This window comes from Odocoileus virginianus, unplaced genomic scaffold (genome assembly GCF_023699985.2).
Source record: "Odocoileus virginianus isolate 20LAN1187 ecotype Illinois unplaced genomic scaffold, Ovbor_1.2 Unplaced_Scaffold_4, whole genome shotgun sequence".
NCBI lineage: Eukaryota > Metazoa > Chordata > Mammalia > Artiodactyla > Cervidae > Odocoileus > Odocoileus virginianus.
In genome coordinates, this window is record NW_027224266.1 from 3735606 (window position 1) to 3753912 (window position 18307).

At 39.2% G+C, this 18307-nt stretch overlaps 1 protein-coding gene and 1 non-coding gene across 3 annotated transcripts in view; both read right to left on the reverse strand.

Moving 5' to 3' along the window:
• The window catches only part of APOO (apolipoprotein O), a 59971-nt gene that overhangs the window by 4161 nt on the left and 37503 nt on the right, over positions 1–18307 (reverse strand). For both annotated transcript variants that reach the window (XM_020903060.2, XM_020903059.2), the window contains exons 6-7: positions 17502–17593; positions 14151–14231 (exon numbers count right to left, since the gene is read on the reverse strand). In XM_020903060.2, coding sequence (XP_020758719.2) covers positions 14151–14231; positions 17502–17593 — 173 coding nt within the window. The remainder of the gene's footprint in view (positions 1–14150; positions 14232–17501; positions 17594–18307) is intronic.
• On the reverse strand, positions 4232–4338 carry LOC139033383 (U6 spliceosomal RNA). The gene has a single exon (XR_011485963.1). It is a non-coding gene; the product is annotated as a U6 spliceosomal RNA (small nuclear RNA).

Sequence of the window (18307 nt, forward strand, 5' to 3'; positions counted from 1 at the left end):
AGAGTCTAAGAAAATAGATTTGCATTCCTCTCAGTCAGTAAAGTTGTGGTCATTTGTTACGGCAGCAAAAAGCAAACTAAAACAGATACAAGGACTTTTGACTGATGAGTATAATTAAGCTCTATGGCTCCATTTTCCATCAGGAGATGTTACCTTCTCCCGTGGAGATGTCACATGACATCCATCATGGCTACTATGTCTAAAGTTGGTCCATTTTCTCTGCTTCTGACATGGATAAACCCACTGAATCCTCGAAACAACCCCCATTTACCAGGGCACCAGAGCAATTTCCCAAGGTTCCCTGGTGGCTCAGCTGGTAAAGAATCCGCCTGCAATGCAGGAGACCTGGGTTCGATCCCTCAGTTGGGATGATCCCCTAGAAACGGGAAAGGTTACCCACTCTGGTCTTCTGGCCTGGAGAATTCCATGGACTGTATAGTCAGTCCATGGGGTCGCAAAGAGTCAGGCTCAATTGAGCCACTTTCACTCACTCAATAATTGTAAGAGGTGGGGTGGGAGTTGGAGAAGAGTGTCCACTATGGAGTCTACTCTCTTGGCTACTAGGTCACACTGAATCCTGCCTCATCTACATTTTCTGATACCAAAAGTGTATGTCTTTCAAAAAAAAAGGAGAGACTTTTTCTTTCAGGATTTCTTACTTTTTATTTTGCTAAGTAATATTGTTTTTAAAGAACAAAAGAAAAATCATTGCCTGGTACCTTTATTTCTTAGCATTTTAATAACAAAAACTAGAACGGGCAGAAATTCAGAACAAATTTAGCTTTACAGAAAACCCACTATATTGTCCTTATTTTTATTTTATTGTGGTAAGAACACTTAATAAGAGATCTGCTCTCCTGACAAATTTTCAAGTATACAATATTGTAATGCTAACTACAGGCACTACGCTGTGCAGCAGATCTCTAGAATTATCCATCTTGTTTAACTGAAATTTTATACCCATTAAATAGCAACTCCTCATTTTCCCCTCACCCCCAGGCCCTGGCAACCACCATTCTACTCTGCTTCTACAAATCTGACTGTTTTAGATGCTTCATATAAGTGGACTCAAACAGTATTTCTCCTGTGACTGCCTTATTTCAGAGATAGTCATTTTAAAATCATATCACTTACAGCTAAACTTGAGTGTGTTTAGAAAGCTGAGGAATTTTGAATGGAGGAAGAGAAAACAGGATTTACTCAGGATGGTGGCCACTGTTTCCCTTTTATTTTCCTGCTGAGCTAGCAAAGGCTTGAATACAACTATTAAAAGCTCAGCATTAGAAATTCTGCTCAGTTTTCACATTAGTAACAGGTTTATATTTCTTTATATTTTCCTGCCCTTCAAAGAAGTATTAAGTTCTTTGCTTTTAGTTACTGTTGGTCTTTAACAGTCATTCTATAATTCTTTGTTAGTAAATTGTCACAAGTTTCTAAAACCTAGTGAAAATTAAACATGACTTTTACTGAAACACATTGCTGTGTTTGGTTAATTTAGAAGACAATTCCAAAAGGGCCATCTGTGACCCTGGGGCCTGACACCCACCACTGGCCTCCATCTCTGAAACTCAGACTTTGGGCTGGGACTATTCTGAAGGGATTTCAAATTAGCAATGAACAATCAATGAATAGTTTCCTGCTTTTATTAAGTGCCTAGAGTCAAAGAGTGAAAACTGTAATGGAAGTGATCTATGAATCAACTATATTAAGAACTCCTGATCATCATCAAAGGATACAAAAACTGAAAAGACTAGCCTCAAATCGGGAGAAGACATCTGCAAACAAGTGACCACAAATATTAGTATCTAGGAAAAAATGAAGGCTTTTACATCAATCATTAAGAAAGGAACTAATGACCCACATAAAAAATGTCAAAAGACATGAGCAGGTATTTCAAGAAGAAACCAATAAACATGTGAAAAGATGTTCAACCTCGTTAGTAATCAAAGGAATGTACTCAAACAACAAAGAGAAATTCTGAGACCAATGTGACATGCCAGACAGCCAGGAAACTATTGCAGAGTTCTTGCATCACATCAGAAGGACACAAAGCCAGCTTCTACCAGCCAAAATGAGCAACCTGAACTCCAACAAGGATAGGAATTACAAAGCATTCAAACCCAAATATGTTTAAATCAACAAATGCAAAATGATTGTTAAAAAAAAACAACTAGTTGGAGACATTCTGAGGATGTGAGGGAACAAATTTATTATTCTGAAAGCCAGACAAATCCAAGAGAAAAAACTGAGCATTTATCTTGTCTTTCCTATAACTAAATAGTTTATGAGGGGAAGGAGTTCTTTATTCAAGTGCTCTAGCTATCATGTGAAAATGAAATGACAGAAATAGAATATCACCATTTTCCAACTCCCAGTGAATCAGTGAGTCTAGGTATCGATCCTCAACAGGCACTAACACCAAACTGGTAAAGTGAAACAAAAACTTAGGTGCCTGCATAGACCTACGATAACACAAACTTGATTAGGCAGCTTGTGGACCCAGCAGCCAATCTTCAGGAAATCTTGAGAGAAGAGAGGAACACTTTCAACTGCACCTAAGTGTGTAATCAGTAAAACCCAAGCTGTTGGAAACTCTACAGGTCCAACATGCCAGGTTCTTTTAACAGATACAGAGTAAGGAAAATAAGAGGATGGAAGGAGAAACTGTAGATTAAAAGTGACTTAGAAGGGGGAAAAAAGCCTTAAAAGAAATATCAAGTCAGAAATAATAGTGGGCAAGACTAAAGAGACAGGGATAGATACTTAGGTGATAAAGCTATTAATAGTTGAAGGAAAGTACATTATTGGGGCAACTAAGGAAATCTACCTATGAACTGCATATTAGATAAAGTCTATGTAAACAATTAAATGTCAACTTTCCTGAGCATGATAATGGTATTGTGATTCTATCAGTAAATGACCATATTCTTTAGAAATACATGCTGAATTAGATATGGGTAGAAAGCGCCATATCTATAAGTATCAAATGGTTCAGAAAAATAAAATACACATGGGTGAGTGCCCAAGCATGTGTAAAAAGACAGACAAAGCAAATGTAGCAAAGTGGTAACTGGCGAATCTAAGTGAAGGGTATATTCATTACACTATTTCTGCAACTGTTCTGAAGTTCTGAATTTTTTTTTTCAAAACAAAAATTGAGGAACAAAACGAAGCAACACATACACACACCCCACAGTGAAAAACTACTTCAAAGGCAACAGACTGGCAAAAATAGAAAACTTGTCATCTAGTAAAATTGATGTGCAGACCCTATGAACTAGGACTCTCAGCCTAGAAAGACTTTTAATAAACCATGACACATGTACAAAAATATGCTCACAGCTGTGTGTGCAACAACAATATACTGAAAACCACCCAACTAGCCACCAACATGGGATTTTCCCACAAAGAAATATTCTATAGCAGTATAAATAAACTACGGCCATACACAGCCCATGAACATAATGCTTAGGGAACAAAACAACTTGCAAAATAATACATAGAGTAAGACTCCATCTAGACAAACTATATATTTATTTATATGTGTATTTGATATAGTTACTTACGTTAAAAGGCAAACAACAGGCAAGCTGAACTACAGTGTTTTAGAATAAATATGTATGTGGTTAAACTACAAGAAAAGTTTGAAGAAGAACAAGGGAATAAAAACTTCAAAATTCTGGGCAGTGGTTCTCTCTGTGTAGACAGAGGGGCACAGGAAGAAGTCGAAAGACACTGGTAATTTCCTATCTTTAAAGATGGATGGTTGGTTGGCATATGAATGGCCATTATATTGTTGGATTTTAAGCTGTAAATATACATATACACAGTTATTGTACATATATTTTATATATTATATCTCAAAAAAAAAAAAAACCCCAACCTACTATGATGACAATATTTCTGGACATACCCATCTTTGCTTCACAGTTCTGCCAAAGCAAAGAATTCATTTTAGCTGAAGCAGATAAATTCCTCTTCACCAACCAATCACAGGACTGAAAGATCACCTCATTCAAATTTCATTGGTAGAAGACTCACTGCAAACATTTAGAATTAATTCCTAAAAGGGAAAAGGGATGTGGCGGACCAAAAAATGCCACAGACTTCCTTAGGGTTTTGAGAGCAATACAGCTCCATGGGAAATAATAAAGAACTGAACCATCATTCATACCACTTAAAATTTCAGGACCCCATTTTTTTTTCCATTTATTTTTATTAGTTGGAAGCTAAAAATATAGAACGCTTCACGAATTTGCGTGTCATCCTTGTGCGGGGGCCATGCTAATCTTCTCTGTATCGTTCCAATTTTAGTATATGTGCTGCAGAAGTGAGCACTCAGGGCCCCATTTAAAATACAATGGCCAAGGGGAGGAGCCAAGATGGCGGAGGAATAGGATGGGGAGACCACTTTCTTCCCTACAAATTCATCGAAAGAACATTTGAACACTGAGCAAATTTCACAAAACAACTTCTGATCGCTAGCAGAGGACATCAGGCGCCCAGAAAAGCAGCCCATTGTCTTCAAAGGGAGGTAGGACAAAATATAAAAGATAAAAAGGGAGTCAAAAGAGCTACGGATGGAGACCCGTCCCGGGAAGGGAGTCTTAATAGAGGCAGTTTCCAATCACCAGGAAACCCTCGCACTGGTGGGACTGGGGGAAGTTTTTGGCAATCTAACTGGGAGGAAGAATTAAACAAGGCCCACAGATTACGTGCCTAAAAGCAACTCCCAGCAGAAAAGTACCCCAGACGCCCGTACCGGCCAGCAGCAAGCGGGGGCTGAACGAGAGGAGCAGGCGGCATTGCTTAGGGTAAGGACCGGCCCGAAGACCCTGAGAGCAATCGGAGGGAACTTTTTTAAACTGTGGGATAGCAAGGGACAAAATTAACCGGCTGGAACACACTGTCAGCAGTTTGCAAAACAAAGGGACTGAGAAACTCCAGAGAAGAGCCGGCCCATCCCCGCTGGAGGTAGGAGGCAGGGGGGAGGGGAAAAGGGCAAACTCAGCCCCTGAGAAGCCACCCCCTCCCACACTGCAAACAGGCCCCCGGTTCCTATCTAAAGACTTCCTGAGACCCGACTGGCGGCGCGCGCTGGGGCCGCGGAGGGAAAAAGCGCGCCGTACCCGGGGAGAGAGGGCGCCCAAGCCTCTGGCTGCCTGAGCCGCTCGCCGCGGAGGGAAAAGGCGCGCTGCACCCGGGGAGAGTACGCCCAAGCCCCTGGCTGCCTGAACCGCTCAGGCCGGGGAAGGCACAAAACGCAGGCGCAACCGAATCCGCGCTTTTGTGGAGTACCCCGAAAACTGGAACCGCACTCAACACAGGGCCCGCTCCATATAGAGCAGCCGGGAGCCTGAGCAGTGTAGACGGGGAAAGCACTGACACCCATGAGCGGGGCAAACCCAGTGTGGCTGGAACATGGTGAGTGCTATCCACACAGAGCGGTATCTGTCTGCAGCGCCCCGCCCTCCCCGTAGCAGGACTGAACTGAACTAGCGAACCTAAATAAGAGATCACCTCCGCCCACCTGTGTCAGGGCAGAAATTAGACACCGAAGAGACGGCAAACAGAAGCCAAATAAACAAAGGGAACCGCTTCAGAAAGGACCGGTGCAACAGATTAAAATCCCTGAAGGTAACACCGACTACACCGAAAGGGGCCTATAGATATCGAGAAGTGTAAGCTGGAAAGAGGAGCTATCTGAAATTGAACTGAACCTACACTGACCGCAACAACTCCAGAGAAATTCCTAGATATATATGTATATTTTTTTTTAATTAAAAAAAATTTTTTTCTTTCCTTTTTTTTCTTTTTTATTTTCTTTTAAAATTCCCTATTACTCCCCCATTACTCCTCAACTTTCATTTTCATATATTTTTACGATTTTTTTAATTAGGGGGAAAATTTTTTTTTTTTTTTTTTTTTTTCTTTTTCTTGTTTTTCTCTCCTATTTCCTTTTAAAGTCCTCTAATACTCCTCTATTATTCCTTAATTTTCATTTTACTATAACCTTGCCAAAAAAAAGAGAGAAACCCTATTTTTAAACCGAACTTCATATACATTTCTAAATTTTTTTTGTGTTTTTGTTTTTAAATATTGTATTTCAAAGAGTCTAACCTCTACACTAGATTTTTAATCTTTGTTTTTCAGTATGTGATATAAATTTTAGACATTTAAGAATCCAATATTCAGTTCCCATTTCTATTCAGGAGTGTGGTGATTACTCTCCCACTTTTGACTCTCTGTTTTCTACCTCAGAACACCTCTATTTCCTCCTTTCCCCTTCTCTTCCCAATCCAATTCTGTGAATCTTTGTGGGTGTCTGGGCTATGGAGAACACTTTGGGAACAGATAACTGCATAGATCTGTCTCTCTCCTCTTGAGTCCCCGTTTTCTCCTCCTGCTCACCTCTATCTCCTTCCTCCCTCTCCTATTCTTCATGTAACTCTGTGAACCTCTCTGGTTGTCTCTCACGGTGGAGAATCTTTTCACCATTAACCTAGAAGTTTTACTATCAGTGCTGTATAGTTGGAGAAGTCTTGAGACTATTGGAAGAATAAAACTGAAATCCAGAGGCAGGAGACTTGTGCCCAAATCCTGAGAAAACCAGAAAACTCCTGACTACGTGGAACATTAAAGAATAAGAGACCATCCAAAAGCCTCCATACCTACACCAAAACCAACCACCACCCAAGAGCCAATAAGCTCCAGTACAAGACATACCATGCAAATTCTTTAGCAACGCAGGAACATAGACCTGAGTGTCAACATACAGGCTGTCCAAAGTCACACCTAACACATAGACCCATTGCAAAACTCATTACTGGACACTCCATTGCACTCCAGAGAGAAGAAATCCAATTCCACGCACCAGAACGCTGACACAAGCTTCCCTAACCAGGAAACCTTGACAAACCAATTGTCCAACCCCACCCACTGGGTGAAACCTCCACAATAAAAAGGAACCTCAGACCAAAAGAATACAGAAAGCCCACTCCAGACACAGCAATCTAAACAAGATGAAAAGGCAGAGAAACACCCAACAGCTAAAGGAACATGAAAAAAGCCGACCAAGTCAAACAAAAGAGGAGGAAATAGGGAATCTACCTGAAAAAGAATTTAGAATAATGATAATAAAAATGATCCAAAATCTTGAAAACAAAATGGAGTTACAAATAGCCTGGAGACAAAGATTGAGAAGATGCAAGAAATGTTTAACAAGGACCTAGAAGAAATAAAAAAAAGTCAATTAAAAATTAATAATGAAATAAATGAGATCAAAAACACTCTGGAGGAAACCATGAGTAGAATAACAGAGACAGAAGATAGGATAAGTGAGTTAGAAGATAAAATGGTGGAAATAAATGAAGCAGAGAGGAAAAAAGAAAAAAGAATCAAAAGAAATGAGGACAACCTCAGGGACCTCTGGGACAATGTGAAACGCCCCAACATTCGAATCATAGGAGTCCCAGAAGAAGACAAAAAGAAAGGCCATGAGAAGTTACTCGAGGAGATAATAGCTGAAAACTTCCCTAAAATGGGGAAGGAAATAGCCACCCAAGTCCAAGAAACCCAGAGAGTCCCAAACAGGATAAACCCAAGGCGAAACACCCCAAGACACATATTAATCAAATTAACAAAGATCAAACACAAAGAACAAATATTAAAAGCAGCAAGGGAGAAACAACAAATAACACACAAAGGGATTCCCATAAGGATAACAGCTGATCTATCAATAGAAACCCTTCAGGCCAGAAGGGAATGGCAGGACATACTTAAAGCAATGAAAGAGAATAACCTACAACCTAGATTACTCTACCCAGCAAGGATCTCATTCAGATATGAAGGAGAACTCAAAAGCTTTACAGACAAGCAAAAGCTGAGAGAATTCAGCACCACCAAACCAGCTCTTCAACAAATACTAAAGGATCTTCTCTAGACAGGAAACACAGAAAGGTGGTATAAACGTGAACCCCAAACAACAAAATAAATGGCAACGGGACCATACCTATCAATAATTACCTTAAATGTAAATGGGCTGAATGCCCCAACCAAAAGACAAAGGCTTGCTGAATGGATACAAAAGCAAGACCCCTATATATGCTGTCTACAAGAGACCCACCTCAAAACAAGGGACACATACAGACTAAAAGTGAAGGGCTGGAAAAAAATATTTCACACAAACGGAGACCAAAAGAAAGCAGGAGTCGCAATACTCATATCAGATAAAATAGACTTTCAAATAAAGGCTGTGAAAAGAGACAAAGAAGGACACTACATAATGATCAAAGGATCAATCCAAGAAGAAGATATAACGATTATAAATATATATGCACCCAACATAGGAGCACCGCAATCTGTAAGGCAAATGCTAATGAGTATGAAAGAGGAAATTCATAGTAACACAATAATAGTAGGAGACTTTAATACCCCACTCACAACTATGGATAGATCAACTAAACAGAAAATGAACAAGGAAACACAAACTTTAAAGGACACAATGGACCAGCTAGACCTTATTGACATCTATAGGACATTTCACCCCAAAACAATCAACTTCACCTTTTTCTCATGTGCACACGGAACCTTCTCCAGAATAGATCACATCCTGGGCCATAAATCTAGTCTTGGTAAATTCAAAAAAATTGAAATCATTCCAGTCATCTTTTCTGACCACAGTGCAGTAAGATTAGATCTCAATTACAGGAAAAAAATTATTAAAAATTCAAACATATGGAGGCTAAACAACACCCTTCTGAATAACCAACAAATCATAGAAGAAATCAAAAAAGAAATCAAAATATGCATAGAAATGAATGAAAATGAAAACACAACAACCCAAAACCTACGGGACACTGTAAAAGCAGTGCTAAGGGGAAGATTCATAGCATTACAGGCCGACCTCAAGAAACAAGAAAAAAGTCAAATAAATAACCTAACTCTACACCTAAAGCAACTAGAGAAGGAAGAAATGAAGAACCCCTGGGTTAGTAGAAGGAAAGAAATCTTAAAAATTAGGGCAGAAATAAATGCAAAAGAAACTAAAGAGACCATAGCAAAAGTCAACAAAGCTAAAAGCTGGTTTTTTGAAAAAATAAACAAAATTGACAAACCATTAGCAAGACTCATTAAGAAACAAAGGGAGAACAATCAAATTAACAAAATCAGAAACGAAAATGGAGAGATCACAACAGACAACACTGAAATACAAATGATCATAAGAGACTACTACCAGCAGCTCTATGCCAATAAAATGGACAACTTGGAAGAAATGGACAAGTTCTTAGAGAAGTATAACTTTCCAAAACTGAACCAGGAAGAAATAGAAGATCTTAACAAACCCATCACAAGCAAGGAAATAGAAACTGTAATCAGAAATCTTCCAGCAAACAAAAGCCTAGGACCAGATGGCTTCACAGCTGAATTCTACCAAAAATTTAGAGAAGAGCTAACACCTATCTTACTCAAACTCTTCCAGAAAATTGCAGAAGAAGGTAAACTTCCAAACTCATTCTATGAGGCCACCATCACCCTAATTCCAAAACCAGACAAAGATGCCACAAAAAAAGAAAACTACAGGCCAATATCACTGATGAACATAGATGCAAAATTCCTTAACAAAATTCTAGCAAACAGAATCCAACAACATATTAAAAAAATCATACACCATGACCAAGTGGGCTTTATCCCAGGAATGCAAGGATTCTTTAATATCCGCAAATCAATCAATGTAATACACCACATTAACAAATTGAAAGATAAAAACCATATGATTATCTCAATAGATGCAGAAAAAGCCTTTGGACAAAATTCAACATCCATTTATGATTAAAACTCTCCAGAAAGCAGGAATAGAAGGAACATACCTCAACATAATAAAAGCTATATATGACAAACCCACAGCAAGCAGCACCCTCAATGGTGAAAAATTGAAAGCATTTCCCCTGAAATCAGGAACAAGACAAGGGTGCCCACTCTCACCACTACTATTCACCATAGTTTTGGAAGTGTTGGCCACAGCAATCAGGGCAGAAAAAGAAGTAAAAGGAATCCAGATAGGAAAAGAAGAAGTGAAACTCTGTTTGCAGATGACATGATCCTCTACATAGAAAACCCTAAAGACTCTACCAGAAAATTACTAGAGCTAATCAACGAATACAGTAAAGTTGCAGGATATAAAATTAACACACAGAAATCTCTTGCATTCCTATACACTAACAAGGAGAAAACAGAAAGAGAAATTAAGGAAACAATACCATTCACCATTGCAACAAAAAGAATAAAATACTTAGGAGTATATCTACCTCCTAAAGAAACAAAAGACCTATACATAGAAAACTATAAAACACTGATGAAAGAAATCAAAGAGGACACAAACAGATGGAGAAATATACCATGTTCGTGGATTGGAAGAATTAATATTGTCAAAATGGCTATACTACCCAAAGCAATCTATAGATTCAATGCAATCCCTATCAAACTACCAACGGTATTTTTCACAGAACTAGAATAAATAATTTCACAATTTGTATGGAAATACAGAAAACCTCGAATAGCCAAAGTAATCTTGAGAAAGAAGAATGGAACTGGAGGAATCAACCTGCCTGACTTCAGACTATACTACAAAGCCACAGTCATCAAGACAGTATGGTACTGGCACAAAGACAGAAATATAGATCAATGGAACAGAATAGAAAGCTCAGAGATAAATCCACGAACCTATGATCACCTTATCTTCAACAAAGGAGGCAAGGATATACAATGGAAAAAAGACAACCTCTTTAACAAGTGGTGCTGGGAAAACTGGTCAACCACCTGTAAAAGAATGAAACTAGAACACTTTCTAACACCATACACAAAAATAAACCCAAAAGGGATTAAAGATCTAAATGTAAGACCAGAAACTATCAAACTCCTAGAGGAGAACATAGGCAAAACACTCTCCGACATAAATCACAGCAGGATCCTCTATGACCCACATCCCAGAATTTTAGAAACAAAAGCAAAAATAAACAAATGGGACCTAATGAAACTTAAAAGCTTTTGCACAACAAAGGAAACTATAAGCAAGGTGAAAAGACAGCGCTCAGATTGGGAGAAAATAATAGCAAACGAAGCAACAGACAAAGGATTAATCTCAAAAATATACAAGCAACTCCTCCAGCTCAACTCCAGAAAAATAAATGACCCAATCAAAAAATGGGCCAAAGAACTAAACAGACATTTCTCCAAGGAAGACACACAGATGGCAAAAAAACACATGAAAAGATGCTCAACATCACTCATTATCAGAGAAATGCAAATCAAAACCACAATGAGGTACCATTACACGCCAGTCAGGATGGCTGCTATCCAAAAGTCTACAAGCAATAAATGCTGGAGAGGGGGTGGAGAAAAGGGAACCCTCTTACACTGTTGGTGGGAATGCAAATTAGTAAAGCCACTATGGAAAACAGTGAGGAGATTTCTTAAAAAGCTGGAAATAGAACTGCCATATGACCCAGCAATCCCACTTCTGGGCATACACACAGAGGAAACCAGATCTGAAAGAGACACGTGCACCCCAATGTTCATTGCAGCACTGTTTATGATAGCCAGGACATGGAAGCAACCTAGATGCCCATCAGCAGACGAATGGATGAGGAAGCTGTGGTACATATACACCATGGAATATTACTCAGCCATTAAAAAGAATTCATTTGAATCAGTTCTAATGAGATGGATGAAACTGGAGCCCATTATACAGAGCGAAGTAAGCCAGAAAGATAAAGACCATTACAGTATACTAACACATATATATGGAATTTAGAAAGATGGTAATCATAACCCTATATGCAAAACAGAAAAAGAGACTCAGATGTATAGAACAGACTTGTGGACTCTGGGAGAAGGCGAGGGTGGGATGTTTCAAGAGAACAGCATCGAAACATGTATATTATCTAGGGTGAAACAGATCACCAGCCCAGGTTGGATGCATGAGACAAGTGCTCGGGCCTGGTGCACTGGGAAGACCCAGAGGGATGGGGTGGAGAGGGAGGTGGGAGGGGGGACCGGGATGGGGAATACATGTAAATCCATGGCTAATTCATTTCAATGTATGACAAAAACCACTGCAATGTTGTAAAGTAATTAGCCTCCAACTAATAAAAATAAATGGAAAAAAAAAGAAAAAAAATACAATGGCCACAAATTTCTTTTGACTATTTGCAACCAAAAGTATGTATATCTGTTACATGATTGTAGTACAATTATGAATCAAACTGCACTGAACTTGAGACTGGTAATTAAAGCCTGACCTGAAAACCCATTTCTAAACATGCTAAGAAACAAACAAAAATCCATGAAGTGTTCCCCAATTCCCTTCAGAGTTCCTGAGCTCCAAAAGATTCCTGTTCCAGGGTAGCTTAAATCTTTACTGTCATTAGTAAAGAAAAAATAAAAAATACTGAAACCCACAAAGTCCAACAAGGGGGGGGGCAGGGAAATCAACAAAAAACAAAAGCATTTCACTATCAAATAATTCCCCAAATCTAAGTACATCAAATCTTGAATTAAAAGGGCCTTCTGATATTTTTCACTTAAAACTTGTGCTAAATGTTTAAGTTGTTAATACCCATTTTATTACCTTCTGGTCACAACAGATAGCTGGCAGGAGAACTGTGCTTTGAGAGTGAATGAGTAGGACTCTCAGTGATGCGCAAGAGGGCAAGGGCACAGACGGGAGACCAGAGAAGATATATAGACCAACCTCTGGCTAACTAGGCATCGTTACTACCTCACTCCCCATATCCAACGTTTTCAAACAGCTATAAAATGCTGGCCTGTTCAGCTTGCATTCCAACCACAGTCCAGTTGGTGAGCATGCGTCTGCCTGATACCACAGTGAACGCTCAGACTCCCAGTGGAGCCCTCCGCCTTGGCTTTTGTGTGCATCAGCTCTGTACTGACACCACACAGAGCATGCAGAACTGTGGAGGAGTTTCATTTGCCACATTTCTACTTCCTTTCTCATATTCAACTCAGCGTGGACTTAAGGAATTTTTTAAACAGGAAAGAGAGCTTCCAAAGAAAATGTCAGAGAAATGAAAATAAAACTATGAGTGTTTATTCTTTAAAATGGATTGCCAGAGGGCACTTGATATTAATATACAACTTCCTACTCAAGAGCTAGCTGGTTTTAAACAGGCTCAATAGAGGTTAATTCCTTTAGAAATCACCAGTATAAAACCTAGTCTTAAGATTTCACTGGAAGGAAAAAAAAAAAGATTTCACTGGAAGACTATTTATGTAACTAATGAGAAGGGCTTATAATTTATTCTACAATGTTACTTTCAAGTTCCAGTCCGAAATCCTGAACTTTAATTTTGAGACAGGTATTTATATTTTTTAAAAGAGTACTCTGATTTGAGATGACCAGAATCAAGTGTTCTAAGATAAGGTATGCTAATAATAAGAACCCTAATTCTTCCTCATTGGGCTGTGCCTCTGAGTGTTCAGAGAAGACATGATACCTTGTTCTACACTTACTCTTCCTTATCAGAGGAGAATGTTCCAGCAAACATGGGCAACATTTAATCAGCTAAGTGGCTGTGAGAAGAGACAAAAAATGGCATGTCCTTTAATTCCACAACCTCTTCCCCTCTGATGCTCGCCCACAAGTCAGTAAAGTGGCCTGTAACTGGTGCCCTTAACTTGGCCCAGAGGCTAGGGGATGAACAGATACAGTACCGATAAAGCAAAGAATGGGGCCCATGATGAGCAAAACAGCAAGAGGAGGAGTCTCAGCTATTCCTCTTCTTCTGGGAACATACCCTGTTTCCATCTATTCTAGTTTTGATAAAACTTTCAGATAATACGCAACACTCTGAACAAATTATAAATACAATAGAGCGGAAATTATGGTCTAAGACTGAAGTGGAATGCATTCTATGATCCCCACTTATATTCAGCCCTGCTAAAAACAATCAAATGTATAGAAGTTCTATTGCTCCTCTAATAAAGGCCACCCGAGAATCTGAGCTACAAGCATAAGGAAATACAAACACAAAAAGCAAGAGCAAGCAACAGGGCTATCAATAATTTTATAAAACCTGAGAGAAGCCACACATTTAAACTGAAAGGAAGATAATTAAAAAGATCTTTCTCACCTTTTGAAAGTTCTCCTTCCACAAATCTTCTACGACAATGTAGCCTCGTAAACCCCAGTCATACAATTTCTCTCCACTGACCTTGAAATAAAATATACATACACATTAAAACTATACAATGAAAAAAAAAACTATGCAATGTAACCAAATAAAAGCAAGAATGATAGGGTAAGAAGAAAAAATAGTTTGCCCAGGTATAGCTACTATTTAAAATAATGTGCCATAAATTATAGGTGTATATTTCAACCTTTCACAATTTCAAGGGAAAAATGTGGGAAAAAAATGCTGATATGAGAAATTCCTGAAAAATCAGATAAGAAAGAAGGCTTCTACCTATCACATCTAGGACGCACGTAACAGCCAACCAAGTCTGAAACTCAAGACGAAAATCATTCATTCATTTTAGGGGCTAGGTAAAAAAAAAAAGTGAGCCCAGTAAAGGTGGTCAGTGTTCCCAGATCCCTCAAAAGATAAAAGTCTTTGAGTTTCTATAGGGCTTTTGCTTTCTGCTCCAAAATCCTTTCTACAACATGCAGAAAGGTAGGCTGCAGGGTCAGAGAATATTTTGGAGTAAGTGAGCTCCCTACCTTAAAAGGTGCTGATCCACCTTTGGCCTGCTGACTTCAATTACTGGAAACTTTTATTAAAAATATTGAGCTTTCTTAAAAAGAAACTTCCAATAATTTGCATTCATTGGTCCTACTTATGACAATATTGATTTGTCTTCTACATGAAACTACTTTGATTTTCTGAAAGCAGTTATTATTCTCTTCTGAATTTTTATTATCATTTGTCTCTATATAGCATTTTACTTTACCAAGCACATTCACATGATTTACCTCTATTCTATATAACAATGCTATATGGTAAGTAGGCAGAGATTATTAGGAAATATTCAGAGGCCAAATGACTCGTCCAAGGTCACAATGCTAGTAAATCCAGCATTTGGCTGCAACATACTGGTTTCTTACAAGTTATATACTTCCAGTTATGCCAACTGTTCTTAAAATATGATATGATATGATTCTCAGACTCATTGGTAGATGTAATAAGCATTTACTATCAGTATGGCACTGTTCTCAGTGTTTTAAATTTCTGAGAGAAAAATAATATTCGCCCATCACTTTCAGAGTTTTCTGACAATAGTATTCTCCAGACACTACTGAACAGAAAAGAAAACATAAGTGATTAAGTGGTTTGTCCAAGGTCATGGCATTCATTAGGAGGAAAAAAAAAAGAGGAAGTAGAAAAGAAACTGTGAAATAGGAACTAATTCTCTTTCGATCACTGATGTTTGTTTTGTTTTATTGTGCAAAATACACATAATATAAAATTTACCATTTTAACCACTTCTAGGTGTACAATTCAGTGGTAATTACATTCACAATGTTATGTGACCATCACCACCACTATTTCCAGAACTTTTTCATCATCCCAAACAGATCACTAATGTTTTATATCTAGTGAAAATAGTTAATTGCTTTGTTCTGGCTCACTCTAGGTACCAAAAAAAAAAGACAAAACTCCTTCCCACTGCCTTTAAAAATAAATTAGAATACAACTCAGATTTGTATGCTACTATCTTGGTTGTGAATACAAACAATTCTTTTGCAATGCATGCTGTGGCATGGAAGATAAAAAAAAAGACCTCTACTCAGAGGGTTACTACATATGCTTCTCAACCACCAGCCAATTTACTATTTAAACCATAACAGACTAAGATGATGCTTGATTATTTTTGTGATCTAGAGCAGGCAGACATGATTCACTGTTTCAGAGTTAGGACTGAAGCAGGCAGAGGATCAGTAACTGCCTCCAGGACTGCTATAAACAACGCCAAACCCATGTTATAAAGATCGTACTGGTATTTGCCACCAAAGCCAACAATTTCCCACAGCTGGATCCACTGGGCTCCCACCTACAACTGGAGCACCATCCAGGAATCTAGACTTAATGATATTACAAGGACTCCAGGGGGCACAGTGTCTGGTCGGATTGGCTCAGAGCTTCAAGGACTAATTCTGGTGATGGCACTGCTCTTCTTCCTAGAAACCAGTTTCAGTGTGATATGGCAGTTCTAACAAATGAATCCCCATCTCCAGAAGCTACGTAGGATCTCAAAACTTTAAGTCAGCCTCGTTCTTGCCAGTTTTCCAAGGGATTCTATGTGTACAGTCCCTCCAAGTCCAGACACCACTGCCCTTAGGGAGTCTAACGTCTTTATCAGTGGTTCTCAAATATTACGGGCCTGCAAAAATCCCACAGAGGGCCTGCTAAAAACACAGACTGCTGGCCCTAACTCTCAGGGTCTGAGTCAATAGGTCTGGGTTGGGGCCTGAAAACTTGCATTTCTAATAAGTTCCCAGGCGATCCTGATCCCACTGATCCAGGGACTACAGTCTGAGCACTGCTGGTCCAGCTGTTATGGACTGAACTGTGTCCCCCAAAACTCATGTGTTGAAGCCCTAACCCACAATGTGACTGTTTGGAGAAAGGGCCTTTAAAGAGGTAATTAAGGTCAAGTGAAGTCATAAGGGTGGAGCTCTAATCCACTGGTGTCATTATAAGACAAGGATGACACATCAGGGAAGTGTGCATACAGTGACAAGGCTACGCGAGGACATGGAGAAGGTGGCCATCTGCAAGTCAAGGAGAGAGGCCTCAGGAGAAACCAACCCTGCTGACACCTTGATCTTGGACTTCCAGCCTTCAGAACTGTGAGAAAATAAATTTCTGTTGTTTAAGCCTCACAGGCTGTGGTATTTTGTCATGGCAGCTTGAGCTGACGAAGGCATCAGCTGTACTCATGTCTCGGCCACTGTGTTCTACCTGCCAGGATGCCATCAAGCTGAGGCCTCAAGGGTAAGAAAGGAGCAGCCAACTGACAGTCCTAAAAAGGGCATTCCCAATGGAGCGAACTGCACTCCCTGAAGCCCCCGGCAAGGAAAGTGAGGCCGGCACCAGATGAAGGGGAAGGCAGAAGGCCAGAGTACAAGGCCCATGCCTACAACACCAAGGAGGGCAGGCTATGACCAGGTACACCCAAACTGATCTGTAAACACCAACTCTGGAATTTGAGTCTCTGGGCTTCCATGTAATTATGCAAAAAAGTATATTAAATTTTCTTTTATTAATATTCAAATTAGCTTGCCTTCTCTGAATACTGACATTGAAAGGAGGGCCAGAACTGAGGTATACAGTGGAGAAAACCATTTAAATTTGCTGCAAAACCATTTAAATCTACATGTGCAAAGAAATTTTACTCTGGTGTTATAAAGTCTGCAAAATAAAACTAAATGAAGCAGTAAACCCATACATACATGAGCATGAAAGCTTATTGATATAACCTACCTGGACAAATACAATGGCATGCTGTGGATAATAAAGAGAGGCAGCAAATCCCATGAAACCAGGTGGATACACAAGCTTCTTTATCTTTGAACCTATTAAATAAAAGGTTGTGGACACCATCAGAGGATTTATTATCTCTATCATCACAGTTTGCCTTGTACATCTAACACTGTGTAAGATTCCTCCACACCATGCCAGTGCCAAAATGCTGTGGTCAGGGCATCTCTCCAGACAAAATCTTAAAAGGGGCACAAGGTACCTCTAAAGAAATGCCACAGATTTGCTGCTGAAAGCCAAGACAGCTGGTGTAACAGCATGTGCATGTTAGTGGAGAAAGTCCAGCCTCACTCAGGTGGGCATTGTCACCACTCTCCTTTAAGGTCAGTTCCCTCTCAGCTAACCCAGAGAGAGAACCTGCTTCCCAGCAAGTCCCATTTATGTGTAAAAAGTTCTTATTAGAGTTCCAATCGCCTTGCTCTTAAATACGACTGTACAACCGAGGAAAGGTAAAGAAAGCTCACAACATAAAAGAGAACATCAAGACAAGAAAGACAGAAAAATGACCCCAAAGGAAAGAGAAGAACTTAAATTAAACTTGTTCTTAGGTATCATCAATAAATTTAAGAAGCTACTGCATTAAAAGAAAAATGAGCTCTGTGAAACAGAGCAGAAAAGAGCTCTTAGAAATGATCAAAGTAAAATAATTCAAAAGAAGAAAATAATCAAGAATATATAAGAGGAATCTGATAGAGGCTCCCCAGGGGCTCAGTGGTAAAGAATCTGCCTGCCAGTGCAGGAGACGCAGG